General features: G+C 46.4%; 1 protein-coding gene across 9 annotated transcripts in view; it reads left to right on the top strand.

Moving 5' to 3' along the window:
- The first annotated feature begins 6 nt into the window (after positions 1–6).
- Positions 7–19,551, top strand: part of SUPT20H (SPT20 homolog, SAGA complex component) — a 37,348-nt gene continuing 17,803 nt past the window's right edge. For 3 of the 9 annotated variants that reach the window (XM_077346201.1, XM_077346200.1, XM_077346195.1), the window contains exons 1-14: positions 15–348; positions 1,693–1,789; positions 3,186–3,221; positions 5,562–5,620; positions 6,616–6,682; positions 8,260–8,389; positions 9,357–9,460; positions 11,018–11,134; positions 11,412–11,465; positions 12,725–12,864; positions 13,222–13,378; positions 13,484–13,540; positions 15,003–15,074; positions 18,760–18,917. In XM_077346201.1, the coding sequence (XP_077202316.1) occupies positions 1,787–1,789; positions 3,186–3,221; positions 5,562–5,620; positions 6,616–6,682; positions 8,260–8,389; positions 9,357–9,460; positions 11,018–11,134; positions 11,412–11,465; positions 12,725–12,864; positions 13,222–13,378; positions 13,484–13,540; positions 15,003–15,074; positions 18,760–18,917 (1,154 nt within the window). In that variant the 5' untranslated portion in view covers positions 15–348; positions 1,693–1,786. Of the gene's footprint in view, positions 349–1,692; positions 1,790–3,185; positions 3,222–5,561; positions 5,621–6,615; positions 6,683–8,259; positions 8,390–9,356; positions 9,461–11,017; positions 11,135–11,411; positions 11,466–12,724; positions 12,865–13,221; positions 13,379–13,483; positions 13,541–15,002; positions 15,075–18,759; positions 18,918–19,551 lie in introns of all 9 variants that reach the window. The other 6 variants (XM_077346202.1, XM_077346204.1, XM_077346199.1 and 3 more) reach the window with 4 other exon arrangements.

Genomic DNA, 19,551 nt, shown 5'->3' with positions numbered 1-19,551 from the left:
CCGGAACCGGAAGTACTGAGACCGGAAGTTCCGGTTGGGCGCTCCCGGTTGAAGGGTCCAAGAGGAGGGTGACGGCGGCGGGTTTGCCTGAGGCGGCTGCAGGTGGGTCTGGCGTTTCCTCGCAGGCCCTTGAGCCGCAGCCCGGACCGGATCCGCCTTCTGCGGCGCGGGAGGAGAGGAGCATCCCCGAGGGCCAGGACAGGGACGCCGACTCCCAGGTGGGGCCTCGGGATCCCCGGAGAACTAGCTCCGCCCCAGGCGGCAGAAAGCAGCTCCCCTGGAGAAAAGGGCTGCTTGGGAGGGCTCCGTCGCGTCCTACCCCTCTGGGGTCCCAGATCGCCCCTCCAGGTATTTCCCAACCCAGAACTGGGGATCCAACTAAGGCAGTGGTTCTCAGCCTTCCTAATGCCGCCACCCCCATCCGTAGAATTAGGCCAGTGTTCTTTCACAGAAATTAAACCGAAACTGACCAATGGCGTGAAGATCCATGGGTCATGATTGTATAGAAATTGGGTTTTTCCTGGGATTTCTCAGTTCACTTCTGCCTCTTGTCCCACCATGCCGATCTTGCTCTTTTTTGCTGCTCCAGACAGACGAATGCTTTATCGATCTACCTCTGTTATGTAGATGTGCCCGCCCCAGCCAAGTTGCTGGCCCTGCTGCAACCCCTGTGAAAGGGTTGTTTGACCCCCAAAGGGGTCCCGACCTCCAGGTTGAGAACCACTGTACTAAGGGGACCTTATTATTATAATCATTATTATTAATTTAGGATTTTATATATCTATATATATATATATTAGAGCCTCTTGTGCTGCAGAGTAGTAAGGCATCAGACATGCAGTCTGAAGCTCTGCCTATGAGGCTGGGAGTTCAGTCCCAGCAGCCAGCTCAAGGTTGACTCAGCCTTCCATCCTTCCGAGGTCGGTAAAATGAGTACCCAGCTTGCTGGGGGGTAAACGGTAATGATTGGGGAAGGCACTGGCAAACCATCCCGTATTGAGTCTGCCATGAAAATGCTAGAGGGTGTCACCCCAAGGGTCAGACATAACCCGGTGCTTGCACAGGGGATACCTTTACCTTATATGTATATTTGTCTAGTTGATTTAATCTGCCCTGAGTCTCAGGAGATGGGGCAGAAAATAAGTACACTAATAAATAAATGAAATACAGTAACCCTTGTTTTGACAGTTCCCATTTCACTTGCTCAGCAAAGTCCTTGTTATCCCAGGAGAGGTTGTGCATAGGATAAGTCTTCCCTGTGTCCTCTTTTAGGGTGTCTGTCCTCTTTGGGGCTCTTTTTAAAAAGTCTTTGAGGTTTGGAAGGTCCAGAATGTTCCTAGTTAGCAATTATCACATCTTAAATGGTATGGGTCTTTAAAATGTGATTTGTTATCATGATCAGTAGTTTAAAGTAGCAGGGAAATGTGATCATCTGAATATGTTGCTGTAATGCAACATTTGTGGGAAGTGGTTTTTCTAGTCAGGAGATTTTGTATAATCATAAATACAATGGAATTTATATCTAGATGTGTGAGTGAAGAAATACACTATGTTGGAGAGCAATCCTGAGCATGTCTACCCAGGAGCAAGCTTCATATTATTCATGGGAGCTCACTGAAAAGTAAGTTTTTGTATTGCAAGCGTTATTTCTTTTAAAGAGCTGATGGCTTATCCTTTTCCCTTCAACTTTAGGATTTGTTAAGTTGGGACCTAGCAATGTGACTCCTCGCTTTGCATCAAGCTCAAAAAAGTTCTTTGGCTGCCTCGTCACTGGGCCACAGCCAAAATGGTAAGATTTTCTTATTTTGTTTTGCCAAACTAGCACTTTTGATACACATGCAGGGATACCAGATGAGGAGGAAGAAATATTAGCATGTTGGCACTTGGCACCTTGTGCCATTACATTTTGTTATCTGGAGACAGTTTGTTTAGATGACAACATTACCCTGCCTCTGTCATTAAGGAGCAGAGGAGAAGGAGGTACTGAGCAAATTCTCTGGGGAATGTGGCAGAAAAGGTGGCCCAGAAGATGCAAGACTCCCGGAGAGTTAGAGCTTTGAAAGTTAGAGTCAGAACTTTGAGCTTGAGCCGGACTAGTTTTCAAAGTCCAGTTGAAAAGTTTTCCTTTGCGTATTAAGAAGCTACATGGGAGTGATTTAGTTGTATACATTGCCATATTTAAGAAATCCCATACTCTCTTCCTAGAAAAGAATGCAGTTTTAGCAGTTTAAGGCTAACCAGGGACCTGATTAATCATAGCTTGAAAGCATCTTTACTCAGCCTTTAAAGCTAGGGTTATTTTTTTGTTTCAAAACATGGTACAACCTGGAAGGAGTTCAGGTTAGCCTTAACAGTCAGCAGCATAATTTTGGCATAATGTTGAACTATTTCCTCTTCCAGTCCTGTGCAGAGTTACTGCAGTCTGAGCCCACCAAAAGCAGTGGGTTTAGACTGGAGTAACTCTGCATAGGATTGCATTTTCAGGAGTATTTATTTGTAGTAATAAGATTTTCCACTGTGTGTTGTACTTTTATTTTACCGTAACTGTTTTTTCTCCTTTGCAGTTTGTCATATAGATAAGTATTAATCTAAACATTGTATAAAAAGGTAGACATGTTGAAGAGAGGGCCAACTTGTAGATGGCAGCTTTAGAGACAAGGACAAAGAGGAACAGGTTCAAATTACAGGAAAGGAGGTTCCGCTTAAATATTAGGAAGCATTTTCTGATGGGGAAGGCTGTTCATAGGTAAAATATGCTGTTTTGGAGGGTAGTGGAGTCTCTTTCATTGGAATTTTTGGAGGAAATTGGAGAGTGTTCTTTTTAAGTCTCTGAGAGGGTGTGTGTGTGCTGGACTAACTGGCCCTTTGTGGACCCTTCCAGCTCTGTGTGATTCTGATTCTTGCCTAATGTAAGGTATCATTTGCAGATGAGTTGTTCTATACACCTTGATTCAAACTCAGCTTACCTCCGAAATAGATGGGTTTTAATGGGTTTTACTTCCAGATTCAGCTGTGCAGCTGTAGATTAGTAAGGTGCTTGCTTTTATTGAAGGGGACCTTTTACTTGCTAAATTATTAATCCCTAATCATTAATAGTATTGCTCATCTGATAAAAGTACAAAAATCTATAGATCTGGAGAATCAAATACTGTGATTTATAAGGGAGTTCTTTATCATTATTGCAGCAACAAGTTTTAGAAATGGCATTGGATCGCGCTGAGGTACGTAGTAAACCACTTTGTCCGAATATATTTGTTTCAAAGATTTATCCATCATTTCTCATCTTCAGAGCAGCTTAGACCATTATCCTCTCCCTGGGGGTACTCAAATCAAACTGGCTCCAGTGTCACTGGCAGCCCTGAGAGTGCCTCCTGCTGACTGGAGTTGCACATGGAGCACCCTGTACTTTGTTCAGAGGCTCTGCCTAGTTGCCACTCTTCCTCCTCTTTGTTCCTGTAAAATAGCATTGGGCTGATGATGTCAGCTTCAGCTTTGAGCTGTTGTGTCCCATGGAGAGCAGGCTTAACCACTTCCCCTCCACATTGCCACACTTCAGAAAATAAGACCAAATGGGCACGGTGGCTTTCCAGAGACCAGAGTCATAGAAGAGTTGGAAGGGACCTCCAGGGTCATTCAGTCCAGCCCCCTGTAGAATGCAGGAAATTCACCACTCCCTGCCCACCCATAGTGACACCAATTCTATGCCCAGATGATCCCCTTCCCCCAAAAAAACAGAATCCCTAGCCTGGAGGAAATCTGCCTCCCAACCCGAAAGTGGTGATCAGCATTTCCCTGGGCAAGCAACAAAGGGCCACAAGAGCCAAACACAGACACAATCCCTCCTGCTCACCCACTCACCATCTGCCTGAGTTCACAGAATCAGCATTTCTGCGAGGTGACTACCTGGCCTCTGCTTTAACATTTCCAAAGAAGGAAAACCCACCTCCTCCCAAGGAAGCCGTTCCATTGAGGAACCGCTCTAACTGCAAGGAACTTATTCTGGATGTTTAGCCAAAAATTCTAGAGGACTTAGAGGATTGAAAATATAAGAAAGCTGTCATAAATGAGTAAAAACAAGAAAATAGTTCTGTTCAAACCTAAAGTGCAACACAATAAAACAGGGCTCCCAAGCAGGTCAGTGGAGAAGGGGCCCGAAAGCCCACCTTTGATATTCGTGAAGGCGGTCACGCGTGTATCATGTTGGCTTTGCTGGTGTTGTTCTCTCAGACAATAGAAGTTCCAAGCATACCGAAATTCAGATTTAAAAGATTAAAATTAATCAAAACCGAGTAATTTTAAGAATGCACCGGTGTGTGTATCATGAGATGTTTTTTTGAAATGATGTTGGAAGCTGCCCTGAGACAGCAATGCCAGGAGGGGCGGGATACAAATTAAAAAATAAATAAATTTTAATCGCTCATAAATTGCCCCAGCCCTGCAGAGGAAAAAGCCAGCTGCCTTCTCGATAAAAACTCACTAGCCATTTCTCACAGTGTAAACTGAGGGTTGAAGAATAATGTTTTCCGCATTTTTTTTTCCTATGGAAGAAAAAAATCCTAGGTAGTGTTAATCCTTTCTGCAAACCAGACAAGTCTCTGAATATTCTTCCGAAATGCGTGCAGGTGTCACTCCCAGGGATGTCCTAACACTGCAGGCATGCTGTGCTTAAAATATACTTACAGAATTGTAATAAAAGCCAGCTCTCTAATTGTGGTTTTGCTAACTTTATGACTCCCATCAAGTTTGAACACACACATCATTTTAAGGCTGCCATGGCTACTGAAGCTCTCTGAATGTGGGGATTGAAGATGGACCTTTGCCATGGACTATTTGCTGGGTTTTTATCATTTTAAATGTTCTCTGATTGTACAAATTGCTTTAATGTTGTTATAATCACCCTGAGAAGAGTCCACACACACACACACACACAATTCAGATCTAGCCAATTGGCTGTTTCCCTTTCCCAGCAGGGTATGGTATGGTAAACTGTTATCCTGCTTCAGCCAGGGGTATTAGCATACATTCATCAGCTTGGGGACGGTGGAAAGGCCCGAGGGAGGTGTGCCTGGTCTTGACCCATGCCAGGGCCTTTTCAGTCCTGGCCCTGACCTGGTAGAATGAGCTCCCAGGTGAGCTTTGTGCCCAGATGGAACTGTCTCAATGCTGCAGGGCCTGCAAAACAGAGCTCTTCTGCCAGGTCTTTGGGTGAGGCCAGGGTATGTAAGATCAGGGCCCTTCCCTGAGTTAGTCGGAACATAAGTCTGCTTAGGCAGTCTCTGGGGTTGGGCGTGCGAATGAGTCTGAGCCAAGGGGTGGGTGCTTGGTTGCCACTTGGGTGGGTCATTGAGTTTTACTGGGGGTGGGATTTTTTAGACTTATAGGTTTTGTATGAGGATTTTAGATTGTAATCCACCACAAGTCACTCTGTGAAAATGGCAGGATATTAATCAAAATATACATACATACATATATACATACATACAAGGGGGCATAAAAGTGTTTCAAATAAAATGCAATATTTGCCAGTTCATGGTCTTTTGTGGCTTTTTTTCTTTGCCCAGTATATCATTGAAAGTGCTCGTCAGAGGCCTCCCAAGCGGAAATATTTATCCAGTGGAAGGTAGGAAGTATGTGATGCTTTTCCCAAAGGGACAGCCAAGTCCCCTAATAAGGAATCTTGTGGCTGTTTCAAGACTGACAGCAGCTATGAATCAGAAACCCCTGAACCCCTTTCAAAAGGAAAGCCTGGACAAATGCTTTCTTTTCCCTGTGGAACTTGATAGCACTCAAATCAGCCTTCGTTCAGCAGTTTGTTCCTGAAATACTGCAGCAGCTTCCTGTTATTGCAGATTTGCTTGGCCCTATGGATAGAAGAACCCAACATCTATTAGCTGATACATCCCTGGAAATAACAGAACCAGTAGCCGGATTTTTGGCTTCTGTGATACAAAAGGGAAATCGGATATGTAAGAAATAATTCTAGGCCATTGGAATTTGCTTAGCAAACGTATTGCAGAGGAACGCTTAACTGGTTATGATTTATTTCTTCTCTGTCATCTCCTTTTCTTTCAGGATTTGTAGTTATTATTATTCATGTGCAGATGTTTCTTTTATATGCCATGAAAGGTCTTTTGGATTCACCAAGCAAATCGGCCCCCGAAGAGGCCCGGCAAGCTTCTCCCCCCCCCCCCCCCCGAAGCTAGAAGCTTACAGGGCCGCAAGCGAATCGGCCACTTCGGCAGCCGATTTGCTCACGGCCTGGCGAGCTTCTCACTTTGGGGGGGGGGGTGAGAGGGAGCCGCGGCCCGGGGGTTGGGGACCACTGCTGTAGAGGACAATGTTCCAGAAAGCTGAGCTTTTGGGCTTTAATTTGTAATTAATCTTCCTCCCTCCCCTTGTCCCTATACTGTGTTGGGTATCTTCTGCATGTCTCTGGCAAATGAACGCAACCATTTTTGCGATGGACATGGCAGCGTCTGGTTCAGAAAAGTCTATGCCACTGCTAATTTTAGCCTTCAGGGTGTTCACAAGACTCTGTTGTTAGTGCTTCCAATTTTGTCTAAGCCGAAATAATATTCACTCAGGTGTTCTGTGTGTTTTTCTTTTCAATTTTAGAAAATCCGTCTTTCAAAAGTTATATGAACTTTATCTAGAAGAATGTGACAAGGAGCCTGAAATAAAGGTAAGAAAGCGTCTATTTACCCAGCACCTAACCCCATTCTTGCTGCACGGCCATCTGAATTGCGCCTCATGGCGCTTCCTCAGTCAGAGATCCTGTTTGGCCATCCCCCGTCTGTCTTAATGCACCAGTGTCCGGTTGACATGATCAGGTGGGTTTTTGCTGGAGAGAGAAATGGGCACTCTTAGTGTAATGGTTAAGAGCAGCAGTGTCTAATTTGGACAATTGGATTTGATCCCCACTTCTCCTCCATATTAAGCCATCCAGTTGACCTTGGGCCAGTCATAGTTCTTTCAGAGCTCTCTCAGCCTCATCTACCGCACCGGGTGTTTGCCATGGGGAGAGGAAGGGCAAGCAGTTTTAAGCCTCTTTGAGACTCCTTCAGGTAGTAAAAAGCAGGGTACAAAAAAACGGATCTTTTTTTTCCCCCTCTGGCTATGGCCCTTGTAAGCCAGCAAGCTTCTCTTTAAATCCCCTGGTTAGGAAAGGACCAATTGTAAGGGATTAAAATGGGGCTTGGCTCATATATTGAGGTTTCCTGCCACATAAGCAATGCTCCATGTTTCTTCTTTTAATAGATTACGGCAAGAGCCCTGCTTGTGACAGGCTACAACAAACTCTGGCTCTTTACACTGAACCAAATATTTTATAATTGGAAATGTTCAGAGATAATGAGAGAAGGATGTGGAAAAATACCTGAGTAAAATGATAAAGAGCCATCATTCTGGTCAGAGTGACGTTCACTGACAATGAATTGAAACTGGTTAGCTGGGTTTCCACTTCTTGGGGAGTAAACCTTTCTGGGGTTTTCTTATTCCCTTCGGAAATATCACTTCTGAGCGATTTGCAGGGTTTGGGGAAACGGCCTTCACAACCCTGGTGCTCCTGGGAGGTCTCCCCTCCAAGTACTCGCCATGGCTGACCCTGCTTAGCTTCAGAGGGTCTGATGAGATCAGGCTAACCTGGACAGTGACATTTGAGCTGGTCTCAATAAAAGGCATTGCAGACAGGCTTCCAAATTGTGACAAGAATGCAGCAACCATAAAGCATCTCCTGATAAAAAAAAATCCCACAGTCTGAAGATCTTTAGTATCTTACCTAATGGTCTGTTGGACAAAGTGGGTTGTCTCCTCTTAGCTTTTCCACTGGTGAAAGAGGGAGGAGGGATGTCAGCTCCGGGTTGGGAAGTGTCTTCAGTGGGATTCACAGTGCCATAGAGTCCACCTTCCAAAGCGACCATTTTCTCCCGGTTAGCCGATCTCGGTCACCTAGAGATCAGTTGTCGTAGTGGAAGGTTGCCGGCCAGCACCTGGAGGGCTTCTCTTGACCTCTGGGAAGGGTGTGCTGAGGACTGTGGTTTCACCTGGGAGCAAATGTCACCCTGGGGGGGGGGGCCACAATGAGGAGAGCACTTGGGGGTGGTGGTGTGGAAAGCGAGTGGGCTGTAGGCCAGGGTTTCAGTTCTGCCCGACGAGCAGGATATCAGTTGGGCACAGGGGACTTGTGAGGAGAAAGCGATGGGCTCTGAATGCAACCAGTAGCCTCGTTGGCCATCTTCACGAGCGCTGCCTGTTCTAAAGCAGAAGCTGAGACGGAACGTGAACTTGTTGGAGAAGCTCGTGATGCAAGAGGCGCTGTCGTGCCTGGTGGTGAACCTGTATCCCGGCAACGAGGGCTACTCGCTGATGCTCAGGGGGAAGAATGGCTCAGGTAAAGTGTCTGCGTAGGGGGGTGATGCGGGCCTTTTAGTTGCACCTTCCTTCAAGCAGTGCTTTATGACGCTCACCTGAGCTGCTTGTGCAGTGGGCTGACTTTTTTTTTAATGTGAAACATCTTATGCAGCACCCTGGGGGAGGGGGGGGATGCAGTGGAAGTTGTTGTGGAGCTGATGAGGGGTTCTTGGAGGAGGGGGGTGGTAGCATACTGAGGGGAAGGTGCGGGGAGAGGAAGGAAAAGTGAGGGACAAGGCAGGGAGGGCTCTGGGGGTGGCCTAGAGGTGATAGAGGACATTGGGGGGGGGGCAGCCCGGAGCAGTGAGGCCAAGAGAGCAAGTGAGCAAGACCGAACCCACTGCCCTCCCCCTGTCTCCCTTGCAGAGCAGGTTGAATAAAATAAGAAATTTTTGTGTGTTGTATAATGTCTTGGAAACACCTAAAGATCAGAATAATTGGATTAGAGGGGGGACCACATTGTAGGATTATACTACAGGATCCCCCACTCGGTTTAAAAGTGAGGAACCGATATTGGTTCATTGGACATTTTGAGGTAGGTATTTAGAGATTTAATTGTTGGATTTAATTGTCAGCCTGCACATATGACTTAAGTGAATTTTGCATATAAAATATCAGTCATGCATTTTGTTTATACGTCTTGGTATTAAGAACTTTGGTGTCATGTTGGCTGGACTGACTGTACACTTTGGGCTATACATAAATAAAGAAATTTCCATTCACAGCCATCAGCAACTTGGTTTTCTTCTGGTCTTTTTTGGCTGATGGGTCTTTCACTTTCTAAAACATTCTTAGTTTGCCAGTCTTGGGACGAAGGAGGTTTCCAATGTAGTAAAATTGTGATTTTATGAGCCAGGTCTGAGCCAGTATTAGTTTTTTTGCTGAACTGGTCATGGCTCCAAAACGTTTTATCAGGTTCTTGCTGAAATATTTTGGCTTCCTCACAGATTCAGAAACCATTCGGCTTTCCTATGAAGAGGGAGAACTGCTTGAATACTTGGATAATGAGGAGCTGCCCCCCATCTTAGTCGATCTCCTGGAAAAATCTCAGGTTTGAAAGAGTGCGCAAGGCCTTGTCCGTAGTGAGGGGGTCATACGAGCAGCTTTAACTACGCGCTCCATTGTCTCCCTTTCCTCTTCTCTTCCAGCATGTAGGGGATGTATGCACAATGTATGGAGGCAGAATGACGGTGGGTGGAAGAAACCAAATCATTTGGGGGGGAAGTTGCTTTTTATAACCACTTCTCACTTTTAAAAAAACTACAAAAGAAAAATGACAGAAAACTACTTGAACTTTGTATAGCATCACTTGATGAGAAAACATCTTGCAGAAAATAAAAGCAGGAGGGCGTGTGTCTGGGTGCATGGGAGACTTTGCTGTGTACCAGTAGATGTACCTAAGAAGTGCGTACGCACACGAAATCTTCTCCCCAGAATTAAGCGCTGAGTCCAGCAGCACCCATCAAACCAGTAGTTTTCGTTCTAGGAGAAAAGGGTTTACAAAGCCAGTGGGTGGTCACAAAGTTTGCTCAGACGGTGCCATTATTTTTCTTCATTTATAGACTTTTACCCCACCATTCCCTAAAGGGTTTCTTAGGCAGGTTGACTCAGGATAATACCCAGGTCTCTTCAGCGGGGCTTACTCTCAGGAAAGTGTGGCCCCAGCAGCGAGTCAGATGGCCTTTCTGTTCTAAAAATACTATGCATGTTCATCAGGAAAGAGTATGGGGAGGACAGAAGCACAGTTAGGCTAGCCAAGGTTTTGCCTGTTGGATGCTTGGAAGGTTCCGCCCTTGATTTCCTAGGTGGTACAAAGCAGGGTTTGGCTTTTGTAGATGGAAGAGTCGCTTCACTCACTAAAGCAGGGGTAGTCAAACTGCGGCCCTCCAGATGTCCATGGACTACAATTCCCATGAACCCCTGCCAGCAAATGCTGGCAGGGGCTCATGGGAATTGTAGTTCACGGACATCTGGAGGGCCGCAGTTTGACTACCCCTGCCCTAAAGGGTGGGTCTTGAGAAGAACATTTCTTATATTTAGAAGCCGGCATTCATTGAATTAATGGATGCTGTGGAGAATTAATAGAATAAAAATACTGAGTTTACAAGGTAGCCCTTTGTGGTCTTAAAACTTTGAGATACTAAAAATTGGTAATTTGCTGCAAGTGTATGAGTGTATAAAGCCAGCATGGTGGGCGACCTTGAGCTAGTCACAGTTCTCTTGTTCTCACAGAACAGTTCTGTCTGAGCCCTTTCAGCTCCACCTGCTTCCCAGGGTGTCTGTTGTGGGGAGAGGAAGGGAAAAGTATTTTTGTAAGCTACTTTGGGACTCCTTTAGGTTGTGAAAAGTGGAGTATAAAATCCCCCAGCTTTTTGCCTGTCTTTTCTCAGTCAAGGGAGCTGCAGAGCTCAGTTTGCGAGTCTTGAGCAAAGCTGTCAGTGATGGAAATATTTTGTAAGCCAAGAATTCATAGGGTCACCATGACTCTGAAGCCACTTGGGGGCATTTACTGTCCACCAAGGTCTTTAAAATGTCCTATAGGTACTGTAGGTCTGAAAATAGTATCCTTTGCCGACTCAGAAATACACATTTGCTTGCCTTCAAACAGATTAATATTTTCCATTGTGGCTGCGTCATAACAGAAATCCGTGACTATCGCCAGTCCGGAAGTCTGAAATCTGCAACGTACCAAAGCAGACACGTTCTCCTGCACCCCACGATGCAGGTGAGTGCTTCAGGTATCCCCACATTCTCCTGGGCTTCAAAGAAAGTGAATCCAAACACATTACTTGAGACACTGTTTTCATAAGGGATAAAAAGTTTGGCCTCTTTTTATCGGAAGCTACTTCTGGATGGCAAGGGCATCAGGCATCTTTCTGTGGAGCTCAGCAAGTTCTCCCTTGTTCTCTTTTTCTGCTCTGATTTCTACGTCTGAACTGTTTAACTAGCTGAATAAACTTTCGAAATTTGTTTATTTTCTCTTTTTCCCCCTCCTCTCCCAGACCTTGGTTTGTGACGTGCATTCCATAACAAGCGACAACCACAAGTGGACACAGGTAACAGATCCGGCAACATCACGGGTGATCGTAGGGGTGGCTTTAAATCCATTTTGATATTCTAGGCTGTTGCTTACTCAGCCTGACTTCAGCCTCAGGCAAAGCCAGCACCACAGAAGGTTACTTATCACCAGGTTGCTAAACACAAAGAAGTTCTCTTTACCAAAAGATATTCCCTCCAGGTAGAAATGAGCAGGGACAAACTCGTGCTAGGACCCCCTTTTTCCCTGCTGTGACGTTTTCTGTGCAAAGGGAACTCTTGTCTTGTAAAGGAATATTCCATTAAGTTAGAAGTCATGAGTATGGCCGGGAAGGTATGGGAACAGTTGACAGCCTGGGCCCTACTCCCCAGAAAAAAGACCAAGGAGGCTGCTTCTAGAGGCCAGCATGAGGTCTGTCATTTGAACAGGCCAAACAATGTCCTGAGAGCCACGACAGAACAGCCTCAGGGAGAGGTGAAGAACAAAGGGGTAACAGATTAATATGGCCTTCTGAAATTAATATTGATAGGGTTGTAACTTGTCTGGGACCAGGTGTGAGCAGCGTCTTGAAACAGCAAGGGTGCATACTAACTAAATACAGTATATATATATATATATATACAGTATACATACATACATACATACATACATACATACATACATACATACATACATATACACACACACACACACACACAGTATTTACCCAAATGCAAGATTATTCTTTTTCCCCCAATTCTACCATTTATTTTTTGGGGGGGTGCTTTTTAAATTCAAGTACAATGTACAGTTCGGGCCAACATGTTTAGAGTAAGCATAGTTAGAGTTCAGTGGCCCCTTCAAGACCAACAGAGTTTTATTCAAGTTATAGGCCTTTGTGTGCTTTCTGAGACAGTGTTCGTGGTGAGTCGTCTTATATTCAGGGTTGCCTTCCTTTTGAGCAAACATAGTCGCTCAAAGCTGGACTGAAGCCGTTAGAATCTAGCAGATAACCGTGTGCATAAGAAATGTGTAATCCCTATTTTTTGATATTCTTTGTTAGGATAAAACCCAGAAAAGGAATGAAACATCATAGCGTTTGCGTATTTTAAGATTATTTATTTTGAGATATTTGAGTATCAGTCGCTCTGTATATTGATGGCAATAAGGCAGTTAGATTCCTGTTTGTAGGCGTGTTGGTCTGAAGCCAGGGTGGCCAAACTCTGTCCTGCTCACTCCCAGTTAAATGTGCCTAGCGTTTCTTTGGCATTTTAGAAGTCTCCTGTGTTTGTTTTCAAGGAAGATAAGCTCTTACTGGAAAGCCAACTCATCCTGGCGACAGCGGAACCTTTGTGCCTGGATCCGTCCATTGCTGTGACCTGCACAGCCAACAGACTCTTATATAACAAACAGAAAATGAACACGCGGCCCATGAAACGGTACATAACCATTCCCCTCTTTTCTCTGCCAGCTGGGTGCAGTGGTTAGGAGTGCTGGTTTCTAATCTGGTGAGCCGGGTTTGATTCCCTACTCCTCCTCCACATGCAGCCAGCTGGGTGACCTTGGGCTCATCACAGCCCTGATAGTGGTGTTCTGACCGAGCAGGAATATCAAGTTTCTCTCAGCCCCCCTCACAGAGTGCCTGTTGTGGGAAGACAGAAGGGAAGGTGACTGTAAACTGCTTTGAGACTCTTCTGGTAGAGAAAAGCGGCATATTCAGTAAACCCTTGGGTGGATTTGGGCTTAGGCAACTGCAATTCCTGCCCCTATGCAGCTAACCTTTCGATGTCTTGCAGGTGTTTCAAAAGGCATTCCCGAGCGGCTCTGAATAGGCAGCACGAGGTGTCGCATTGTCCGACTCCACCCCAGCTCCGTTTGCTTGACTATTTGCAAAAGAGAAAGGAGAGGAAAGGAGGCCAGCAGTATGACCTGAAAGTCTCCAAAGCTGGAAATGTATGCATGTTTTTTGGGAGGCTTAATCCTGCCGGTTGCACAGATATGCTCATCTACCCTGGCGGCTGTTGCTCATGTGTCTTTGCTGGCTGTTTTTGTTTTCAGTGCGTGGATATGTGGAAGCAGAACCCCTGCCATTTGGCTGCACCGTCTGAAGTGGATGTAAGTTTGCAGTTTCCTTTTGCACTTACAGAGTTTTTCCCCCCACTAGTTTCTCCAACAATCATTAAAACAAAGTTAACAGTCTTAGAACGAATCTCCCTTTATCAGACACAAAAACAAATTGCGTTATTTGGAACAGACAGTTGAAATAATTGCAAATAGGGTAAGAACAGCTGTTTGTGGCTGCTCTGAATGTCTAGAACAGGGGTAGTCAAACTGCGGCCCTCCAGATGTCCATGGACTACAATTCCCAGGAGCCCCTGCCAGCGAATGCCGTCCATCTGGTCTAGAAGGGACTAGTCTGGTCTACCCCTGGTCTAGAAGGGAAGGAATTTCAAGACCTGCGTAAAAAGAGCCAGTGTGGAATAGTGGAAGAGACAGAAGTGTTGGTTTTTTATATCCTGCTTTCCACCGCCCAAAGAAAACTCAAAGTGGTTTCTAACCACCTTCCTCTCCCTACAACAGACACTCTGAGGGGTAGGTGAGCCTGAGAGAGCCCTGATATTACTGCTCTGTAGGAACAGCACTATCAGGACTGCGATGAGCCCAAGGTCACCCAGCTGGCTGCATGTGGAGGAGGAGCGGGGATTCACACCCGGTATGCCAGATGTGAAGCTGCCACTGTTAACCATGACACCAAGCTGGTTCTGGATGCAACCAAAAGAGGGTCATCCTCACAGGAGGTGGAGCCAGCCACAAAATGGCTGTGATGAGAGGGAGAGCCACACACCAAGGAAGGTGCAGGGAACAAGGGGAGTAATTTTTAAAAAACATCCTGGAAAAGAGAAGGTCAACAGCAGCTGCCACCAATGCAACATTGTTTTAATGTGCACAGCTCTCCAGGGGGCAATCAGAAGCCTTGCTGGACACAAGTCCCACCCACTCTCTGGTGCCATGGTGCCATGTTGGGGACACCTGGTGTAGCAGTCAGGCTAGGATCTGGGAGCTGATGCTAGCAGCCAGGCTAGGATCCCGACTCTGCCCTGGGAGCTTACTGGGCAGCCATGGGCTAGTCTCACACTCTTAGCTTCACCTGCCTCACAGAGTTGTTGTTTTGAGGCTAGAAGGCTGTAAACCCCTTGTGGTATAAATTAAGTTCATAAATAACCAATGGGAAGCTGACTGAAAGCCAGTGGGTTGGGTTTAAACTGGCGTGGTTGGAAGGGCCTCACCTGCAGGAAGGTCTCCCTGCAGGACAAAGGGGGAATGGGCCAGAACTTTTCCCCTAACACAACAGGCTGAGGATTGCTGGGCTCGATGGGGCGAGGGTTGGCCCAGATACCTGCACCGCCCTGCGGAGAATTTTCGGGTGATGCACAAGATGGAAAGCAGGGAAGATCCACTGAATATAAATGGAATGTTAACAGAAAGAAAATTGACCCATTTAATTATTGCTTCAAGCTAATTTAAACTGGAAGCTACATCTGAAACATTAACTCATTGTTCCCTGATGTTCCTGAAGGTGGAAAAATATGCCAAAGTGGAGAAGTCTATCAAACCCGATGACTCACAGCCGAGCGTTTGGCCAACCCACGTGAGTAACGGCAGACTAGCCATATGAATATTCCCCACCATTCAGAGGCTTCTTGTTCCAAGAGATGAGAACATCAGGAACTGTATGGCTTATCATATGGCAACACAGGAAGCATTTGTTGTTGTTAGGTGCGAAGTCGTGTCTGACACATCACGACGCCATGGACAATGATCCTCAAGGCCTTCCTGTCCTCTACCATTCCCTGGAGTCCATTTAAGTTTGCACCTACTGCTTCAATGACTATCCAGCCACCTCATTCTCTGTTGTCCCCTTCTTCTTTTGCCCTCAATCACTCCCAGCATTAGGCTCTTCTCCAGGGAGTCCTCCCTTCTCATGAGGTGGCCAAAGGATTTGAGTTTCAGCTTCAGGATCTGGCCTTCTAAGGAGCAGTCAGGGCTGATCTCCTCTAGGACTGACCGGTTTGTTCGCCTTGCAGTCCAAGGGACTCGCAAGAGTCTTCTCCAGCACCAAAAGCCTCAATTCTTTGACGCTCGGCCTTCTTTATGGTCCAACTTTCACAGCCATACAGTGCAACTGGGAAGACCATAGCCTTGACTAAACGCACTTTTGTTGGCAGGGTGATGTCTCTGCTTTTTAGGATGCTGTCTAGATTTGCCATAAGTTTCCTCCCCAGGAGCAAGCGTCTTTTAATTTCGTTGCTGCGGTCCCCATCTGCAGTGATAGACTCATAGAATCATAGAGTTGGAAGGGGCCATACAGGCCATCTAGTCCAACCCCCTGCTCTACGCAGGATTAGCCCAGAGCATCCTAAAGCATCCAAGAAAAGTGTGTATCCAACCTTTGCTTGAAGACTGCCAGTGAGGGGGAGCACCGAGCCCTGAGGTACCCCGCTACTCACCTCCCTCCAGTCCGATGAAACACCATTGACAACGACTCTTTGAGTGCAGCTCTCTAACCAATTCCCTATACACCTAACTATCTGAAAATCCAGATTGCAGTCCTTCAATTTATCCATCAGAACATCATGGGGAACCTTATCAAAACCTTTACTAAAATCCAAGTAAATTGGTGCTCGATCTGGTACTTTTTAACATATTTATTAATGATCTAGATGAGGGGGTGGCGGGACTAATCATCAAGTTTGCAGATGACACCAAATTGGGAGGACTGGCAAATACTCCGGAAGATAGAGACAGAGTTCAACGAGATCTGAACACAATGGGAAAATGGGCAAATGAGAACAAGATGCAATTTAATAAAGATAAGTGTAATTTCTGCATCTGGGTCAGAAAAATGAAAAGTATGCCTACTGGACGGGGGATACGCTTCTAGGTAACACTGTGTGTGAACGAGACCTTGGGGTACTTGTGGATTGTAAACTAAACATGAGCAGGCAGTGTGATGCAGCGGTAAAAAAGGCAAATGCCATTTTGGGCTGTATCAACAGGGGCATCACATCAAAATCACAAGATGTCATAGTCCCATTGTATACGGCACTGGTCAGACCACACCTGGAGTACTGTGTGCAGTTCTGGAGGCCTCACTTCTAGAAGGACATAAATAAAATTGAAAGGGTACAGAGGAGAGCGACGAAGATGATCTGGGGCCAAGGGACTAAGCCCTATGAAGATAGGTTGAGGGACTTGGGAATGGTCAGCCTGGAGAAAAGGAGGTTGAGAGGGGACATGTTAGCCCTCTTTAAGTATTTGAAAGGTTGTCACTTGGAGGAGGGCAGGATACTGTTTCCATTGGCTGCAGAGGAGAGGACACGCAGTAATGGGTTTAAACTTCAAGTACAACGATATAGACTAGATATCAGGAAAAAAATTTTTCACAGTCAGAGTAGTTCAGCAGTGGAATGGGCTGCCTAAGGAGGTGGTGAGCTCCCCCTCACTGGCTGTCTTCAAGCAAAGGTTGGATACACACTTTTCTTGGATGCTTTAGGATGCTTAGGACTGATCCTGCGTTGAGCAGGGGGCTGGACTAGATGGCCTGTATGGCCCCTTCCAACTCTATGATTCTATGATCAAAAAAATGTAGCCTCATCTACCGCCAGCTTATTCACAAAAACAAGAAATCCCAGGTCATATTTAAACCATATGGTGTAATAGAATTCAATATAAAGATGTATTATTTATTATTTTAGTATTATTTATTATTTATTGTAATTATATACCGTCCTACCCTGAGGCTCAGGGTAGTTTACATAAAGCGCAGAAAACAGTACATGGAACTTAGTTTTTAATAATAATAATGATAATAATAATAATATAATAATAATGACATTAACCTATAAGAGGGGTAACAGAGTATAACAATGCAAACAGGTTCAGAGATGAATTCATGGGTGGATTTTTCAGGAGGGAAGGAGCGGGGGCCCTGTAGATATTGCTGGTCACCTGGCCTCAGCCAAATGCCTGGCAGGAGAGCTCCCTTTTGCAGGCCCTGCGGAACTGTTTTAGCTCTGGCAGGGCCCTGATCTCTGCCGTGAGCTCATTCCACCAGGCGGGGCCCATGTGCATTAGCATTCACACTGTAATAGGTGTTGGTTGACCGCTGTCCATGATTTCTGTGCCCTCTAAATCACATTCACCCTTGAGGGAAGTTAGGGTGCTTCACCTCACTGTTTTCTTGTGTTAAAAAGGTGCAAGTATCACATAAGATGTATGTAAAAACATCAAACATTAAAATGATGTATTACTTGAACTTCTGTTTTACAAAGAATTTTGGCTTTTAAACATCCAGTTATTTTTGTGTCAAATTAAAGATCTCGATAAGATGAAACTATAGGTTTTAAAAGTTTTGAAATCATCAATAAAATAACAGAGATATCACCTTGCAATGCTGGTGCGTTCTCCTTGCTGGCCGCAGTCATACTATACAGCCGTGGTCCCCAACCCCTGGTCTGTGGCCTGGTGCCGGGCCATGAAGGCCTCGGTACCGGGCCGGTGGCAGCCACGCCTGCAGCCACGCCATGGCAGCCACGCCCCCCACAGTGAGAAGCTCGCCAGGTTGCAAGCGAAGCAACCGCCAAAGCGGCCCCTTCGCTCACGGCCCGGCAAGCTTCTTGCTGCGGGGGGGGGGGGAGAGGCAGGCGCGGCCGCCGACATACCGGTGGATGCAAACACGCATGTGTGGCAGCTCCGCACATGTGCGTTCGCCCAGCACTGCTGCGTGTGCACAGCACATGGGCCGCTAGCTCTCCCCCACCCCCGGAAGCAGTCCTCAACCTAGAAAAGGGACTGCTGCTGTACAGAGAGTGGCTCACTAGTGAAGGATGGACCTCCTGCATGTTGACAACTTGTGTCCTTTACATTTTGCCAGTCGACGATTACGTCCATAACCGATTTCTGTTGCATTTCCCCTTCCATATCTTAAAAGATTTTCCTGATTACTGCAGCATAAGAAGCCTTCACATTATAAACTTCCATCCATTCGGACCAGGAGAAAGGAGGGGCATGCATGTTCTCCTCCCCTCGTATTGCCTCTGTCTGCCAGCAAAAAAGAAAAATACGATCTTCCAGGCCTGCGGAATAGCTGTTCCTGTGAAGGACCCTTGCTGACAAAGGCAGCTGCAGTCAATACCAGAACCTTGCGCGAGGCCATTTCTTGAGTCACAGCAGTCAGGGATTTTGTGGGCCCAGGCCTCCTTTCGAAATCCCCCCCCCCAGGCCCGTGCACTTTTGGAGACTGGCCACTTACAGAAACATTTTTCCTCCGGCAGGAGATAAAAGATGACTACATCTTTGAATGTGAAGTTGGCAGTCAGCTTCAGAAGACAAAGCTGACCGTCTTTCAGTCGCTGGGGAATCCCTTGTACTACGGCAAAATCCAGATGCTCAAAGGGGACGAAGAGGGCGACAGCCAGGCGTCTCCATCCCAGTGAGTGGCATATGTCTTCAGCTGCGGGGGATTACTCTTGGGGCTGTGAGAGGCCAAGGTTGCTTCCAGAGGAGATGAGGGTCCTGGAGGACAGGTCTCTCGGTGGCTACGAGGCGTGGGGACTGAAGGGAACCTCCGTGTTTGGGGGCAGCCGCGAGGCATAATGCCAGGAGGCAGCACAAGGAGAAGGCCTCGGCCGTAGTGCCCTGTGGGACCGGTCGGACCAGTCGTCTGATCCTGCAAGCCTCTTCTTACTTTCTTACAAAGCTGGTATCCTCTCAGTCAAATTCCTGCTGTTGAAGTTTTTTCATGTTTTCTTTCTATATAGAATATTGGAAATGGGGGTAGCTGGGTGCTGTTCTAAAATATAGTTAGATTGTCCCTCTGCCTATGCAAGTTGCCTTTTATGGAGAGAACTAGCCAAAAAGCCCATTGCACGCAAAAATGCAATGGGCGCTAGCAGCCCCCAGGAGTGAGAATGGGGGGGGGGGGACTACCTTTTCGGCTGGCGAGCGACTGGAGACTTGGTCTTTCGGCGAGCGGCTGGCGAGCGGCCGGAGTGCTGCTCTTTCGTTGGCGGCGTCTCCTGAGGGTCCTGGCGCAGCGAGGCGAAGGACGGCAGGGGAGAGCGGTC

Source organism: Paroedura picta, chromosome 7 (genome assembly GCF_049243985.1).
Source record: "Paroedura picta isolate Pp20150507F chromosome 7, Ppicta_v3.0, whole genome shotgun sequence".
Classification (NCBI taxonomy): Eukaryota; Metazoa; Chordata; class Lepidosauria; order Squamata; family Gekkonidae; genus Paroedura; species Paroedura picta.
Note: the sequence above shows the minus strand (reverse complement) of the source record. Positions and strands in the feature narration are given on the sequence as shown.